Source organism: Halichoeres trimaculatus, unplaced genomic scaffold, assembly GCF_033239565.1.
Source record: "Halichoeres trimaculatus isolate MK-OKI-2021-1 unplaced genomic scaffold, fHalTri1.1 fHalTri1_scaffold_17, whole genome shotgun sequence".
Taxonomy (NCBI): domain Eukaryota; kingdom Metazoa; phylum Chordata; class Actinopteri; order Labriformes; family Labridae; genus Halichoeres; species Halichoeres trimaculatus.
Genome location: NW_027437195.1, coordinates 26,644,665 through 26,662,367, shown reverse-complemented (window position 1 = coordinate 26,662,367; position 17,703 = coordinate 26,644,665). Strand labels below are relative to the sequence as shown.

The 17,703-nt window shown below is 39.3% G+C and overlaps 1 protein-coding gene across 3 annotated transcripts in view; it reads left to right on the top strand.

The window, feature by feature from the left end:
- Positions 1–17,703, top strand: part of exoc3l4 (exocyst complex component 3-like 4) — a 29,321-nt gene that overhangs the window by 5,264 nt on the left and 6,354 nt on the right. For all 3 annotated transcript variants that reach the window (XM_074692098.1, XM_074692099.1, XM_074692097.1), the window contains exons 5-13: positions 1,307–1,549; positions 1,906–2,524; positions 5,100–5,217; positions 6,741–6,866; positions 7,086–7,186; positions 8,693–8,791; positions 13,651–13,774; positions 14,086–14,208; positions 17,473–17,625. In XM_074692098.1, the coding sequence (XP_074548199.1) occupies positions 1,307–1,549; positions 1,906–2,524; positions 5,100–5,217; positions 6,741–6,866; positions 7,086–7,186; positions 8,693–8,791; positions 13,651–13,774; positions 14,086–14,208; positions 17,473–17,625 (1,706 nt within the window). The remainder of the gene's footprint in view (positions 1–1,306; positions 1,550–1,905; positions 2,525–5,099; positions 5,218–6,740; positions 6,867–7,085; positions 7,187–8,692; positions 8,792–13,650; positions 13,775–14,085; positions 14,209–17,472; positions 17,626–17,703) is intronic.

Below are 17,703 nucleotides of genomic sequence, written 5' to 3'. Positions count from 1 at the left end.
AGTTATAACTGTCAGCTCTACACTAGAGTAGTTACACATAAAAAGCAACTGAAAAAAATTGCTAACAGCTTAAATTTCAGCTAAAATATTTAGGCATTGTTCTTAAAAAAGCTCCTCACATTACCAGTGACTCACAGCAAAGCTCCTAAAGTAAAACAAATATGATATGTCTACACTGAGAGAAAAAAACTGTAAAAATTGTTAATTGACAGGCTGCCAAACAAAAACCTTTACATTAAAGTTGAATATCCTTATTCAACTGAAGTGCAAATACATAATATTTACAGAAATTTTCGTCGAGAGTGACTCCAAAAAAAAAAACAATAACAGAAATTTCTTAAATTATTATGATCAAACACCTCAAATGTAGCGACAATGCAAAGAGTTTTGCTGAGAAACACTGTTATTTTAGAGCAAAATACTTTTTGTTATGATGATGTTTTGTAACCGTAAGTGAGAGGAAACAGAGGATAGAAGATCCTGCTGTTTCTTTTTGTGTTGCATATGGAGGACAGGCTACATGGACCCGCTGTGTAATCTTTGTTTCACTGCATTTCAAAATTGACTAATGTGGCATATCCTATCAACACATGTCGTCTGTTAACTCAAAACACACATACAAACTCCAAGCCGTGGAGCACAGACAGGCAGTCAGCGCCATGCAGCACAAAGTTCCAGTCCGTGCCATGGAACACAGTCAGTTGGTCCACGCCATGGTGCACAGACAGCTGGTCCGCGTCGTTGAGCACAGACAGATGGTCCATGCCATGGAGCACAGACAACCAGTCTGCGCCATGTAGTACCAAGTTCCAGTCCGTGCCATGGAACACAGTCAGTTGGTCTGTGTCATGTAGCATAGATAGCCAGTCCGCGCTGTGGAGCACGGACACGCTGTGCCTCCTGCACACCATCTCAATTCACCGCAGGGTCTCACATCCACAATGTTCCCTCCTCACTCATGGTTAAAAAACACCATCACAACAAAAATGACTCTGCTGTGAAGTAACAGGAAAAAAGGGGAATTTAGTACACAAACTGATGAGGACAAAGCGGCCAGTTATGCATAAGAGGAAAGTGTTTTAAGGAGAGGAGCACTGTGCTCTGTTAGGAGTTTTTTGGTATTAAAAATCTGTCATTGATCAAACACAGTTCATTATTGAAGCGTAAACATTAGTGCAACCGTGAATGAGGAGGGAACAGGGAGCAGCTATTTATGATATTTTAACAATGTTAAGTTATTAAGAAGCACTTCACTTCAGCAGCATCAGGAAATACTGAATCATTCACAGCTGATTGTTTCCATCAGTTACCAACATGACCCGAGTCGGTGAAAGTCTCATGAAAAGAGGACAGTCCATACGGAGGAGCCTGCAGGGGAAAGGCAAAGAGGGCAACAAGGGCAAAGATAAACCCCCCAGACCGGACCCACTTGGAGCCATTTCTGAAGGCCAGGTGGAGGAGAAGAAGGAGGAAGTGGAGGAAGAGGAGGTCTGTGAGGAGGTGGAGGAGACGTATATCCTCCCAGAGTTACCTCACACGCCACTGTCAGGTAACAGCCTCTCTGAGTCAAACACCTTCATCAGAGTTTGATGTTAAATCAGTGTTAACGTTAGTGACTGGAAACTTTTCTCACCGTGTTCCCAAACATGCTCCTGTCTCTCTCTGTCTGCACATTCAACTTTCCTCCTCACCTCTGTTTGTTTTGGCAACAGATGCATCAGAAGATAGTTATCTCAGAGTGGTGTGAATATTCTGTGGTTCAGTTTGTCCCCAGAAACTGTCTTCAACTTTCATTTTGTGACAAATTAAGAGATTTCTTGCTTTTCTTTCCCTCCTCACCTTTTCTGCGACTTCATGATGATAAAATCCTTGGTAATGTGTTTCTGTGTTTCCGTGTTTCTCCAGTGATGCAGATCAGTAAGCTGATAGAGTTGGAGGTGTTGGAGGAAGCTCACCTCAACCTCCTCGCTCTGCGGCAGGAGTTCAAACAGGAGCAGGAGCGCTTCAGCGAGGACTCCCCAATGGAGCTGGCCAAGAAGGAGAAAGACCTGAGCCTCCTCTACAGAGACCTGAGGAGTAAGGTCAGCACCATCGTGCGCGACTCCAACTCTCTTCCCTCCAGAAACTCAGGGCTGCTGGTTCCCGTGGCTCGTATCATCCAGGAGGAAGAGCGGCGAGCGGAGGAGCCCGGAGGACTCCCTGACAGCTGGATGGAGGCCTGGAGGGAGGCGGTGTGCGAGGGGGTGAAGGTGAAGGTGGAGGGCGTTCACCTGGAGCGGAGCGAGCAGAGCACCTCGTGGTTGGCGGTCCACCTGGGTCTGCTGGGGAAAGCCATAGTGGAGGATCTGGAGAACGTGAGGAAGCAGCTGCGCTGGTCGTACCCACCCAGCTTCAAAGTGTTCAGCAGCTACGTGAAAAGCTACCACCGAGTCGTCGGGGAGCACCTGAAGAAGCTGGAGGTGCAGGTGACGGAGGTCAAAGATCTGTACGCTCTACTGGACTGGATCATCAACCGCTACAAGAGGTCAGTGCGTGTAGGAGGAAAGAGAAGTGAAAACACACAGGACTGCAGTTAGGCTAAGAAGTTACTTCGTCAGTATTAATTTCATCCTCAGGAGCTGATCATGAGTGACACACAGGAGATAATTGGACTCAAATATAAAAGTGAAAGTCATCATTCCTGTAGTTTCCTCAATTTCTGCTGCTCAGCTGTAAACTTGACCCCTCTGTGTGATCGTATGTCGTTGAACTTTCAGTTCTTGCTGGTTAGTGCATCCGTCTGTAGTTTCAGCCTCAGATGAAGAGCCTCAGTTTGTTTCTACAGCTGAACACTAAGAAGTCACATTTTTGCAAAAGTCATCAATTTTGCTCAAAATATTCACACACTAATTCAAAAGTTTCAGGCTGTCCTGAAGTCCCTTTACATTTTAAAAGATATGACACAAGCAAATAAACAGACAGATACGCTGAAAAGGTCATCTTAACACTGCAAAAAAATAAATTTTAACAGGTGTTTTTGTCTCATTTTCAGTAGAAAATGTCTTTTTGGACTTAATATGAGCCAGAAAACAAGAGAAAAGTTACTTGTTTTAAGACATTATTCGAGTTTCAAGCAAATTTTCCAGCAAATTTCTCTTGTTACATTAGCAATTTCTTTTTACTCGTTGCAAACAACAACAAACAAGACCTCTTTTTTGTCCTTAAACAACTTTAAACAAGACGTTTCTCTGAACTGGTAAGTATGGATATACTGATATTAATATTGTTAACAAATCAAAAAAAAAAAATTCAAATGATGTGTCGAGGTAGTTCAGAGAGAAAGAGTAGCGCAATCATGAGAAAAGACGACCATGGAAACGATCAAAGGATGAGGCGCCTGAGATGAACGCGATCAAAACAAGTATGTTTTGTCTGTTTTTTTGATCAAAAACAGGAAGAGAGACATAAAAGAAGAAAGTCCACTCTTCTTAGGAAGTTTTGGTGTTTACATAGTCATAGAAAACAAGATTATTTGGGTCTTGAAAGATGGTTCAAGATGCCAACAGCCAATGAGTAAATATCGGCCGATACCAATATTGATATCGATAAATCATGCGTCCCCACTGACAAGTTGAATGTGGCTCAGATGAAGTGTAATAAGACAATTTTTACTTAAAATAAGACAAAAAAAACTTGTTAAGATTTTTCTACTCTGTCCCTGTCTCTATTAATTTCTTGTGCCAAGCACAAATTGACGTGCATAACGATTAGAGGTGATAAGGCAATAAATCCCCATACTTTGACCCTTTAATACAACGTCAATATTTTAACTCTTAATATCAATATTTTTGTAAAAATAAGAATTCATCTTTAAGCAGAGTTGGAAGTAAATTACAACTTCCACACTTCCAGTGCGGTAGATGGCGCCAAAGAGCTACTCCACTGTATGTGGTCAATAGACTTAATAATGAATATTACAGAATAGGATTAGGGCCACTAAAAAAAACATCCAATTGTTTTTTTATTACTATTTTTTCTGAAATAGAGGGGAAAAAATTCAGATTTTTAAAAACAAACACAGTGACAAACAAACATAACAACCAGTTTTTTAAAAAAACACTTGATAAGATCTCAGTTTTTTTGCAGTGTATGGTTCCCTTAATTTATACTGCACAAATGTACACTCCAAAAACTAAAATCTTATCATTTTTGTCTTATTTTAAGTAAACCATAGTCTTGTTACACTTGATATGAGCCATATTCAGCTGGTCAGTCCAGAAAAATGTCTTGTTTTAAGTTGTTTTAAGACAAAAATGAGGTCTGAATTGCTTGGAACACGTAAAAAGGAAATCTGCCAATGGATTGAAAGAGAAATTTGCTGGAAATCTGCTTAAAGTAGAATAACGTCTTCACACAAGAAACTTTATTCCTGTTCCTTTGGCAGATTTTTTTTAACTTGTTACACGCAATCTAGACCTCATTTTGTCTTTAATTAACTTGAAAAAAGACATTTTTCTGGGCTGGTCAGGGGAATGTGGCTCAAATTAAGTCTAAAATTACATTTTCTACTCAAAATAAGAGAAAATCACTTGATCAGATTTTTTTTTTTTCCAGTGTAGATCTCTTAAACATGTCCCAGTGGAGCATTTCAACCTTTACCTTCGACACTAACTTGAAACCTGTGTGTGTGTTGTCCACCTGTAGCAGCATTTCTGACGTTATCTGCTGAATCAGGCCACACCAGCCTGAAAGTCTCTGCTCACAAACAACATTTCAGAGCCCAAAAATAAACAGATCATCACTCTCTGGAGGCCAGAGCGTAAATACTTAAATCAGGTCATGTCCGCATTTATACAGATTATGCAAAGTAGCATCCAGAAGGAACGTCTGTCTGTGACACCTGGAGTAACCACAGAAACCATGAACTCTGTTTATTCGCTTAAACTCAGTGCATCTGTTGTGAACTGACTGAAAGATGTTTCTCCTCTCATGAAACATGCAGTGGATGACTGCGTCTCCTTCCTCGACATGTAGCGACACATTTCCAGCTTTCTTTCATGCCAGCAGAGCGCTGTGTCTTCAGGTGTTGTTGACGTTTTTTCTTATCTTTCCCTCGACAGCGACCGGATCATGGGAAGTCTCTCCCTGCAGCCCGACATGGAGGATGAGAGCTCTGATCTGCACCTGGAGGACGACTTCCTGAAGCAGCTGAAGGAGAAGTACTGCCTCAGAATGAAGGTGAGGAGCACACAGGCGCTGCTGCTCCTCAGGGGGTTTCAGGGTTTAAGGCGCTGAAGATGAAAGTTGTGCACAAGCATCAATCAGAAAGCTGGAATAATACACAAAGAAAACACAGTAAACACACCTTTTCCCTTAGACCAGGGATCTGCAACCTTTACTGTCATAGGAGCCATTTTGCTTCAGCTCACTTAGCTTAAAGTCATTCTGGGTCCACAAAATCTACTTTATCCTCACAATAAAGACCAAAACTGAATGAAATTATAAACATAGTTAAAATCTAGTAAATAATTATCTGAACAAGACTTAAAATTGTACATGTGATGTCTTTCTTTTTTTAATTAAGCAAAAAAAATCTGAAAATTTGCAAAAAAATTCAAGATTTCATTTTTTTTTATATGACAAAATGTTGAAATTTCATTGTAATAATCCTTGAAATTTCATAAACTTTAATTTAAAAAATTTACAAATTTGTCGCTATAATTTTTTAAAAAATTGCAAACCATTTAAACTAAATATATAAAATTTGATTAATTTAAATCTTTTCCCCAAAAATGTTGAAAATAATTTAATTTTTGATTTGTTGAAAAAATTAAAAAAGAATTAAGAGTATATACCAAAATTTCAAATAATTTCAAAATTTCAAAATTGTGCATTTATTTTTATTTTTTTTTAAATATTAAAAGAATGTATAATTTTTTTTTTTAATTTTTTGAAATTTAAAAATTTATTTAAAAAATAATAATTTAAAAAATGTCCAAAATTTCTCAATATCAATTTTTGAAATTTGAACTGTAAAAACATTGCAAACCTTTTGAATATATATGAAATTTAGTAAATTTGCAAAAATTGCTCTCCAAAAAATATGTTAAAAAATGTGGTTACATTTCTGATTCGTCAAATATGAAAAAAATAGAAACTTTAAAAAATCTACCAAAATTTCAAATAACTTTGCAATTTCAAAAATTTGCATATTTTTTTTATTTTATTTTGAAAAATACTCTAGTTTGATGACATATATTGGCAATATTGCTTAACAACTTTTTGTTTGCTTATGTCTTGCTACACATCATGCATATTTATTAAGCCAGCATGTTGTCAGTTAAATGAATCCATCCACACAGAATTAAAATCTGTATTTTCTTCCAGATTAGTCTTTTTGTAGATGTAGTTATCTTCCCAGGGCTGTAAAAGGTGCATGGAAAGTTGGTGGGCTGTTGATGTTATAGGAGGTGAAGTAGAGCGGTGGCAGGTTTTATTGACAGATGGGATGAAGATGTAGTTTAAGTAACTGATAACCCAGGATTTCATCAATACCCTCAGTTAGAAAAATAAAAATTCTTTACTTCAATAATGTTTTTTCAAAGCTACAAGGAGCCACTGTAAAGGACTCAAAGAGCCGCATGAGGCTCCGGAGCTGCAGTCTGAAGACCCTTGTCCTAGACAGTCTAATGTGATCAATTAGAAATGCTTTTTATGTGATAAGAAAAGACGAGTTTTTACAATCTGTGTTTTTAATGCAGGAGGATTTAAGATTGTCTCTGGACCGACTCATTGAGCTGGAAAATGAGGAATTTTGGAGCCACAAGAGAACTCCTGAAAAAGAGGATCATTTCCTCAACTCTCAGATCGACATGGACATCTGGACGGTACGACCATGTTTCATAAATTCTGCAAACTTTGAATTATTTTTTATTTATCTGACTGAGAACGACAAACAATCCACAAATTTACAAAATAAACACACAAATGACTAATAGACCACAGTTATAAAGTTTCAATGTGCTTAAGTCACCACATGGGGGCAGCAGAGGCTTCAGTTCGGCCTCTTACTCTCGCCTCACGTTTCCCTGCTCTATGTTCCACAGAAAGTCAAAGGAAACATTTTGCTCACCGGCCAAATTGATGCTCACCTGGAACAGAGGGTGATCTCCTCCTGCTTGGAAGAGCTGAAACAGTTTCCAAAGAGGTTTGTACACACACACACACACAACAACAACACACAACAACATATACACACACACAAGGAAAGAGAGGAAGTAAATGTTGTGTGCTGCTTTTTTGGGATCAAGGATGTCATTAGTTTGATTCTCTAAGGGGAACGGTGACAGCAGGGCGATAAGAGGCAGCAGAAAGAGGAAGACTTTCACTTCATGTTCCTCCAAAATAAAACTGCAGAAGAAGCTGAAACACTTGCAAAACATTTCTTAGATGTTTGTCGTTGTTGTTGTTTTTGGTTGTTTTTAATAATCTTTAGCCACATTTCCACCAAGCAGACCGGTTCTATTCGTCTCAGTACGGTGCGCATTTTGTGGCGTTTCTACTGACTTATCCCGGGACAGATCCCCAAATAACTGAGACGAGCCACTTCTTGGGATCCTTTCGTTTGGGTGCCGGATTGAAGCGATCCGCTCTCGGAAGGTGGAGCTACAACACACTGCAGACCGTTGACTGGTCGAAAGAATCGTCACTTAACACAACAGCGGCAGCATTTTTCCTGGTGACTTCTCTGAAACAAAGCTTGATTGCACTTTGTATCAAAGAGCTACATGACAATCACAGAGAGGCATGCATCTTGTATTTTAATTATTATCCTGTACAGAACTTTATTTCAACTATGGTTGTTTTTTTCAAGTGCTTAACAAAAAAAGTTGAATTGGATTGGATTGGATATAGAGCACATTTAAAACAACTGAAGTTGACTAAAGTGCTGTAAAATTAAAACACAAATAACGAAAAAAAAAAATACTAAGAAAATACAAAAAAAACTTACATCCAGAGCAGGTATAAAAATGAAACAAAATAGAGTAAAATTGATTAAAAATAATGCTGGATGTCCGTTCGAACTTTGATTCCTTTTTTTTTTTTTTTTGCTAATTGAACAAAAAATGACCAAAGTTTTGTAAAGTCAGATATTTTGAGGAAAAAAAATGTCTCCTGACACTTAATACAAGAAAAAAATCACATTTAATGAAAGCTTCAATAGAGAAGTTAGAAAAAGGAAGGGTGGAGGGGGGGGGGCCCGCCTTCAGAAAAAAACACACCAAAACAAATAAAAAAACAGGATCCTACTCCCCGTGCAACAACCACAGGATTGTGTGACTTTCCTCTTGGGTAATAAAAGAAAATTTCATATGACTAACTCTGTTTTTAACTGGATTACATAACACTGAAGCATATCATGTGTCTAATTTCATATAAACCCCCTCTTGCTGCAAGAAAACTGAAGTAAGAAATAAGTAAAAGTAAAGAGGGATATGAAAAATGTACGTTTCATGGTCTTACTATCGTCTCTTCCAGCTTCGATGCAGACTATGCAGCATACTTTGGGAGTTTAGCATTCTTCAGAGTTTGGGGACATATGGGATGAATTTACGCCGCCTGTTGTGAAATGTGCTCCACAGTGGGAGTGTTTCGCCCTTTCGGTCGCCTGACAGGCTCCTGCTCTGACATGAGACTCTTCTCTCCTCGGCAGGTTCGATGCAGAGTTCAGACGTCTCTGCAGCGCCCTCAGGCCTCAGCCTCTCTGGACCGAGTATCACATAACCTACATCAACAGCTTCACGGCCTTACAGTAAGTCATGTGACTTCCTGGGGTAGCTATAAGGCACCTATGGTCATAGGCTTACCCTGTTAGAGGTTTTAAATATTTCACACCAGCCCTGAACCTGAGATTAGGACTGGATTATGAGCTCCATCTGAAGTGGTTTCAGTTTTGAAGCAAAAGTGAAACCGTCCGTCCTCTGCATTTGTCACTATTTTAAGCCTCTGTGAGGAGGTTAAATCTGACTTTGCAAGAAGGTCATGGTATCACTGCTGCTTCTTTATGATCTAAAGAGTAAAATCAGATTGTCAGGGATATGTTGGGTTGAATTTGGGATTGTTTCCTCTGATTTATGTGAGTAAAGAGACCTGGGTCAGGAAAAGGTCAAAGAGGTTCAAACTGATCCACGGTGAGGTCTGTTCACAGGAGAGAAACTGAGAGTGTGCACAGTCACAGCAAACACAGAGTGATGAAGAGGCTTGAGAAACAAGCTGCACAAATCCTTTCATTACACATTTTTACTGTAAGGAAGGATGGTGCTCATGGGAAATGAAGTCATTATTATTTTTCTGGTGAATAGTTTATCTCTTTGATCATTTTGCTTTTACTCTTTTATGGATCTGCAGGATTTCTCTTTGACTTAATTTTTCCAGCTCATTCTCCAAGTTATTGTTGTGACTTTTTTTCTAACAAACTTTTTTAAACCACCTGGTTTTACAATACTGTTGATCGCTTAGCAGCTAGCACCAAAACTGAAGCATATTGTGTTTGTTAGATTATTGTTCTTACACCATTGTAAATTTTGTTTAAAAGTAAAGTAAAGTTGCTCATTTTTTAATGGAGACACTTTTATAACAATTTGCAAGAGGCAAATAAGAAAGGAACAATCTATCAAACACAAATTCAAACAATCTTTATTTACATAGCACCAAATCGTAACCTTATCCCAACACACTTTCCAAAAACACTAACAGGTTTAGACCCATTAACTTTACTAAAATGTTTTTATCAGAAACCCAACTTCAAGAGAAGAGAAGAAGTAAGGATGGGAGAAAAAAAACGATGTATTTTACTGAAGGGATTTTTTATGTAACCATTTTAAATTGTAATTTTTTTTTTTGTTAAAAAATTGTTTCTTCTTTTTTTTTCTTATTTAAATACTTCATTTTGGTCTTTATTTAAAGGCTGAGTTGGAAAAAAGTTGAGATGTCAGATCCCTTCATAAATCTCAAAAACTGACTTATATGTGATGTGCGTTTTTTGGGAAACTTTGGCTCCTGATTTAGCTTTTAAACTTGGTCTGGTTCTACAAAAAAAACTAAAGATTACAAAAAAATATAGGAGATATTGAAGAATAGCATTTTAAATTGAATCAGTACCCCAAAAAAGGATCAAATCGGAAGAAAAGCATATCGTCCCAGCCCGAATAAGGAGTCTAATTAGATCTTAACCCACCATGAGTACAGAGCTCTGCAGCATTTAAGTTACAGTGGAGAGGAACAACTTCCCTTTAACAGGCAGAAACCTCGGACAGAACCAGACTCTTGTTAGACAGAAATCTAAGGAAATATAAATTTTCATTCCAGGTTTGTGTTATTATTTAGTATTTGTCACCACCAGGGGGCGATTGTAATATTTCAGGCTCCATTTATGCGAGGCTGTCGAGCTGTTGGTGTGTGTGGTAAGTTTTGATGGAAGACTTTCTAAATATATAAAGCTCAGAAAATGTTACCGTCAAAGAGCCCAGAGAGGAAGATGATGGAGAACAGCTGAAGAATTGACTGATAAGGTTTTTTTCTGTTTGTTTTGTTATAACTTTTATTTAAACAAGTAGTGAACAACATCCTGATATTTACAAAACACAGATGAGCAACATCTTTGTACAAATACAAATATGACTAAAAGTAAATTTGGTACAATATAAGCAATAAATAAATAAATATATATATTTTTTTTTAAAAAGTTATAATAATAATAATAATAATAATAATAATAATTATTATTATTATTATTATTATTATTATTATTATTATTATTATTATTATTATTATTATTATTATTATTATTTAATTATTTTTTTAAGTATTTATTTATTATTATTTTTTTTTTGCTTCATTTTATTTAAAGATAGTAACAGACTTTTTTTCCTCCTTGCTTGTGAAATTTTTAGTAATATTGTGGCTGTTTGGAAAGCTCTGACTGACCAGATTTGGCCCACAGGCCACCTGTTGACACTCACTGGTCTAAGTTGTTGCGCTGTGTTTCTCTTATCAAGGTTTAATCCCAAAATGAAAACACAGATTTCTTCTAACATGGTCACCCGATCAACACAGTCTAAAAACATAAAACTCCTTTTGGCGCCATATGTGGACAAAGTAGATTCAATCCTGTATTTAAAAGTTTGTGACAAAAGAAAAACATCCCTCAGCTGTCTTTTAATAAATCTGTGAGTCATGGTGAAAATTTCCTGTAGGAGTGAAGCCAGGATTTCTGCAGCAGGCTGTAGATGAGAATCCTGGAGCAGAAAGCAATGAGAGATAGGAGAGGAAGTGGTGATAATTAAAAAGCAAAGCCGCTTTTGTTTATGTGACTCCGTCTTTGAGCTAATCTGGACTTCACTGGGGGAATTTCCATGAGTAATGCCAGCCTGGTGCGTGCAGAGTCTGACTGGGAGCTGCATTCCTCCTCGCACGCTGGAGGTCTTGTGGGAGACGGCTCTGCTAACACTCACAGCACAGGCCCCTCTCAGCTTTAGGTCATGCTGCTGCCGCTCTTAGAGAGACGAGGCAAAGCTGCCAGCGCTGGAGAGGGCGACACCTCACGTGATTTCAGAGAAGCAGAGCTGTGAGAGAGAAACTCTAAAGAGGAGATGGAGGGAAAGAGAAAGTACGCCTGAAGCTCCACAAAACCCCCTCCAGCTGTGTCTGTCCGTCACAGAAAACCAGATGTAGGTTGAAGCGGATGTTGAGACATTTCTTTGAGACTGTGTGGGTTTACAGCTGAGTCTGAAGTCTGCTCACAGTTCTTTAGCTGCTCTGAGGTTTCAGGAGCAGTAAACATCACATCTTTGGGTTTGAGCTCTAAAAAGCAACAAGAAAGCAGAGTTTGAGAGACGTGTGTGTGGAAATAAGAATCAACACTAAAATATGGCTGATGCATTTGTTAAGACATGTCTTCCATGTGCAAACTGTGTGATCAGGGTTAAATCTCACTCAGGATCTTTGTTGCAGCTCCCTCCCTTCCTCCTGTCATCACTCTCTGTCATCTCTATCTGATAAAGAAAGCACCCCTATTGTAGTTCACTCAGCTAAGATACGGGTCCCTCCTTTAAACTGACTGACCTCTCACTTGCCCCACCTGGAAACATCATCTGCAAAAAGCAGAGATGGGATCCTGAGACCCCCGAACCTGACTCCCTCCGCTACTTGACTGTGCCTAGAAATCCCGTCCATAAAACTAATAAACAGAATCGGTGACTTGGTGTGCTCCTCCTGCCTCAGGCTTTACATGCAAGCACATGGAAGAGCAGGGAGTCCCAGAACAGAACCATACCATCAAATAAAACTCTGCAAGTTGATAAAGATTATTTTGACAAAGTGGTCCTGAAGTTGTGTTGTTGTGTTAGGCTAGAGTGTGTTAATTTCTAGCATTTACAGTATTGATACAACACCCATTCAGTGTAATTATGACTCTTAGTTGTGTCATTCCCGAGTAATTTTGTGGTATTCTCCTAAGTCCATGCCATGCAGCACAGACAGACAATCTGTGCCATGCAGCACAGACAGACAATGTGTGCCATGCTGGACACAGACTGCCAGTCCGTGCCGTGGAGCGCAGACAAGAAGTCCAATGGACTGAGCACATATAGCTTGTGACCCCATGTTCAGCACGGTCTCATATCCACTGTGTTAAACAGCAAAAACTGACTTTTCTTTGAACATCGTCTTGAAATGTAAAGGAGCAGTTTTTTTTAAGTTTGGTTACAGAGAAAACTTAATTAAAAAGTATGGCAATTTAGCTTAGCTTGTTTTGAGTTAAATTTGTACAAGGTGACGATGACAATGAAGTTCTTGCCAAAGAAAAGATTTGGTATGCTGTTACAGGTGCACCAAGAAATTTTCCAAAACTTGGCCACCGTTGATATCCTATGTTGAAACCTGGTTATTTATTGATTGATGTATTTATTTTATTTTGTTTATTTTGTTTGTTTTGTTTGTTTGTTTTATGTATTATTCATTTGATTTAAATTAATTTCTTGAATAATTATTTATTTATTTATTTTGTTTGTTTGTTTATTTATTTATTTATTTATTTATTTGTTTTATTTATTTATTTTATTTATTTATTTTGTTTATTTATTTATTTATTTTGTTTATTTATCATTCATTTAATTTTAATTATTAAATTTATTTATTATTTTTTATTTATTAATTTATCTTTTACTACTATTTAATTTTATTTATTTATTTATTAACTGTCTGGTTGAATGTTTGTTGATGACCCAGTATTTGGGGCAAAGGGGAATAGGACAAGAGTGTCCTTTGTCCCCAGCTGGCCTACATTTTGTTGTTGTTTATGTTGTTCTCTGTGATATTCTCTGTGGTAATATTTATTAAATTAAAAAAAAAGGATGGCCCTATTTTTATACAGAGGAGAAATGCTCACAAACAGATATCACTGCTCAGTTCAGAGAAAAGCAGAATTAACCAGAAATGCAGCAAAGTTTTTCCTCACTTTGAAAGTTTCACAAGGTTAAATGTAAATAAAACAAATCCTTGCGACTGTCCTGCAGTAACTCTAAAGTGTGTTTAATCAGGCGATGACTTGGCAGAGGACAAAGCTGGGTTTCTGAAAGTTCAGCTCATGACAGTTTCTGCTTCCTCCTGCAGACGGCACATGGAGAGCTATCAGGCCGCCTGCCCGCTGGAGGTGGAGGGGTTCAAAAGAGAAGTGAAGTGGCTGACGGTCCGGCTCACAGACGACCTGGGAGACCAGTTCAAAGAGGACGTGAAGGTGAAAAAACAACACAGTAAATTAATTCCAGGTTATTTTAGGTTAGAGTGAACCCCTGTCTCATCGTTTCCTGTCCTCACGCGCAGAGATGGATCACTTCCTTTGTAGTTTCTTAGAGAGGAATTGAAAACAGGATGATACTTCCTTCCTCCAAGTCTCACCATGAGCACTGATGCTTTCCAAGAAGGCCATAAATTTACTTCATTTAAGAAAAGAGAGGAAACATAACAGGAGTTTGGAAAGGTGCAGCCATAGAGTCAGAAGGAAGGTGTCAGATATTCAATTCTGAATGTCTCTGTTTTTATTTCCAGCCTTATCTGAGGAGGATGATGACAAGGAAGTGGCTCACCAACGATGACGACTTCAAGGAGCTTCACAGACGGACTGAACTGCTCTCTCAGCACTGCGCTCTCATGAGGCCGCCACACGCCAAGGTGAGAGGAGGAGGGCTGGAGAAAGACTCGTCTGAAACCCCTGAAGGTTTCTGGATGAGTTCAGGAAGTCCAGGATCTGATGTTTTCAGAGGATCCTGTCTGAATTCAGCAGAACTTTAGTCACTGGTGTAGTATCTCTTCCAACAACCAACCAACCACAGATCAACCAGACATCTTTATGCTGCTTACAGCTTTAATTTATGGTTTAAAGAACGATAGCTTATCTGAATGAATGGCCACATTTGCTCTGAGGGAGTTCTCAGTTGGAAACCTTTCATTTGGCCTTTAAAAGAAACATCTTTATTACACAACATTTTGAGGAGGTTTGCAGCACATCATGTTTTTTTTCCCCTTTTTTTCATGTGGTGATTGTGCTGCCTTCAGGGTCAGCTCGGACCCTTGGAAATCAGATATTTCTATTGTATTATTTGGATTTGCTCCCAACAACAGACCAGGTTGTGAAAGTGGAAGGCTGTGTGAAATTGTTTCACAGGCAAAAAATTTGAGACCCCTGATCTAAAGGGGTCAACAGACACAGTCGATCTAGTTTACATCATGGGATCCATCGTAATGTACCGTTAAGTCACATGTGCAGCATCTCCATGGAAAAGGAGCAGCGTTTCAGTCATGAGTGGAGGAAAAATCCTGACTAATGTAAACACAGGCTGGTGACACACTGGAGGATTTTCCATCAGATGCCTGATCTGTGACCGATGGTCTGTCCGAATGACCCCCAAGTGTTGGGAGGAGCCACCCTGATCTAGATGAATATTCAACATTTTTAACCCTCTTATGCCTGGAACATGAAAGCCTGAGTCAAAACTTCAATGTTTTTATTCTTCTTAAGGCATGAAAAAAAAAAAACAATATTTTTTCAAAAATGTGTTTTTTTGTTCATAAAGTTACAGACATGTCCACTACAACGGACGAAATGCGAAATGGGTGGGCCCAACAGTCCCTGGCCCACCCTAAACATTTTCTGTGAAAAAAAGAAGCGGCGTTTCGTAACCTTTGTAACCTGTTGGAAACAAAAAAATGATAAACTGAGTTATGAAACATCCAGCCCCACCACGGAGGGCAGTCGCATTAATTAGTCGACACTAAAAGCAGAATTTCATTTGTTTTTATTCTCTGCCAACTTTTGTAATTTGTAACCTGACATGCCAGACGTTCCGTTTCATATATCCGCCACGGAAATATTTCACTAGTCCATCTGGGTAGCAGCTCTTCAGATTTGTTTTCAGAGGCGGGACCTTCAAAAAAAATCAGCAGCTGGTGATTGGACGACCGCTCTGATTGACACACTCACCACAGACCAATCCGCATCAAGCCACGGTATGACGTAGCTTATGTTTGCTGCTGCTGAGAAACAAGAGATGAACAACTACAGGAATACGAGAAACAGCTGAGATCGTGGCGTTAGACGACTGCTGCCGTTTTTGTAAAGTCAACTTAAGTATCAAAGGAACACTGAAAGTCTGCCGACGTCAAGTCTTCTCGTCACTTATGCTGCTCCCATAGCTCCCGCCTCTCTTCCCTGACTGGGCCGGTCAGAATTTAGACGAGTGAAATCGTTGGTTAATGGAGCCTGACAAGATGGATCTGCAGGATTTCAGAAACTGAATCAGGCAGGTCCATCTGCTCTGCAAGGTTATGTTATTTCAGGCCCTCCCAAAACTAGAATCTTGCCTCCTTAGGGTCTGCAGGAGTTTTGGTTCCTTGTTTGTAAACGCATCATTCAAACTAGGCTCCTCCCCCTTGGCTCAGGGCCAGCTGCAGCCCACACCCACAGCCTTTGACCAAAGCTACTTGAACACACTCGCTAGCTCAGCAACCACCTGTAGCATCGCATTTTAACGTGGGAGAGACTCAACATCTGTGCACCTGACTTGGCATGTTAGCATAAGCTAATCACAGGTATTTGACTCATACCTGGTTAGCAGAAAGCTAGCTTGCGTTGCTATTCATCTTGTGCTGCTCTCCAAGTTCCTGGAAGCGAGTGAAAGTCGAGCCAAGCTTCACCCTTGTTTAGGAAAAAGCTTTATCTGTTTGGTGTTTTGTTCCACTGTGGTTGTTTTCTTCTTCTGTGCTACGTCTGTTATCGTAGCCACTCAGGTTAGCTTCTTGTTATCATCAACACACACTGGGCACGCTGTGATTGGCTGATGTAACCATTTTTACTCTATGCCCACAATCAAAACATCAACATCCAGGCAGAGGAGGGGGTTCGAGGCAGACACAGACACTGACACACATGTGTAGAGGCCCAGAGGAAGTTGACATTTTAAAGAAAATCATGCGGACTCTTCCTTTAATGAATTTAATGATTTTTTTGGGCAATTTCATCAGGGATTTTTTTTAACGCTAGGAAAACATTTCAAAATATTTTCACACATTTTAGTTTCATATGTTTTATAGTGAGTGAGCTTTTGAACCCTTCAATGCATGTCTGTAACTATGTGAAAAAAAGTCTAATATGAGAAAAAAAAGAGACATGAAATGCCCTGAGAACAATAAAAACACTTAATGAGAAAGTCAGACACAGAATGGAAATATGTCTGGATAAGAAATTAGATCGTTTGTATTCACCTTCCCTTTCCTTAGAAACTGTTGGGAATTTTCCCAGAGTTCATTGTTTGCATGTCTGAGAGGAGTCATAAAGGGGATTCCAACTTTTTATCAACCACTTACTGTATCAGCCAAATCATTTCACTGACAGGGAAAAACTCCAGCTCCTTAATCATGATGCAAGACATGAGGGAGAGCCTGATTTACCGGTTTGGATAAATCCAAAGGTGTCAACGCCTTCACCCCATCAGCCAGAGGACTGACTCAGAGGTTTGGCAGCGGCTGATTTAATGAGGGAAAGGAGCCGAATGTAGGGCAGGAGATAAGTCCAGTAATCAGGTTTTCACTGTAGCTTTCACAACTTTAGAGGTGAGGAAAGGAAATCCGTTTCATCAACCTTCTTGGAAGTCTCAGTCTCTGGCTTCAGGCTCCATTGTTTGTGTCCGGATGCTGCGGTTGCAGAAAACCCTAAAGAGGGGGCTAGCTCCTAGCAGCAGAGCAGGAATGAATGGGAGGAAGTGGAGGTGTTGGCTTTGATGACCTGATAGCTGCTGCTGGTCGTGTGATGGATAAATACAGACATAGACACCCCAACGTTTCCCCTTTTTCCTCAGCCCATCCTGTTATTCTGCTGTCTCACTCCCTCTGCGTGTGCGTGTGTGTGTGTGTTTGTGTTTGTGTGTTTCCCGGAGACAGGAGTTTGCGAGTGTGTTGCACTACCACGTGGTGAAGGAATACATCGGCCAGCTGATGAAGAATAACTACTCGTGCAAGAACCGCAAACACGAGAGGGCGGCGAGGAAGATCCGTGGGCAGTGGGATCAACTCATAGATCTGTTTGAGGAAATGGTAAAAACACTCAGATTAACTATGAACTGCACATTTCTGCACCAGTTTCCTTTTTCTCACATTACTGCTCCCAGTCGA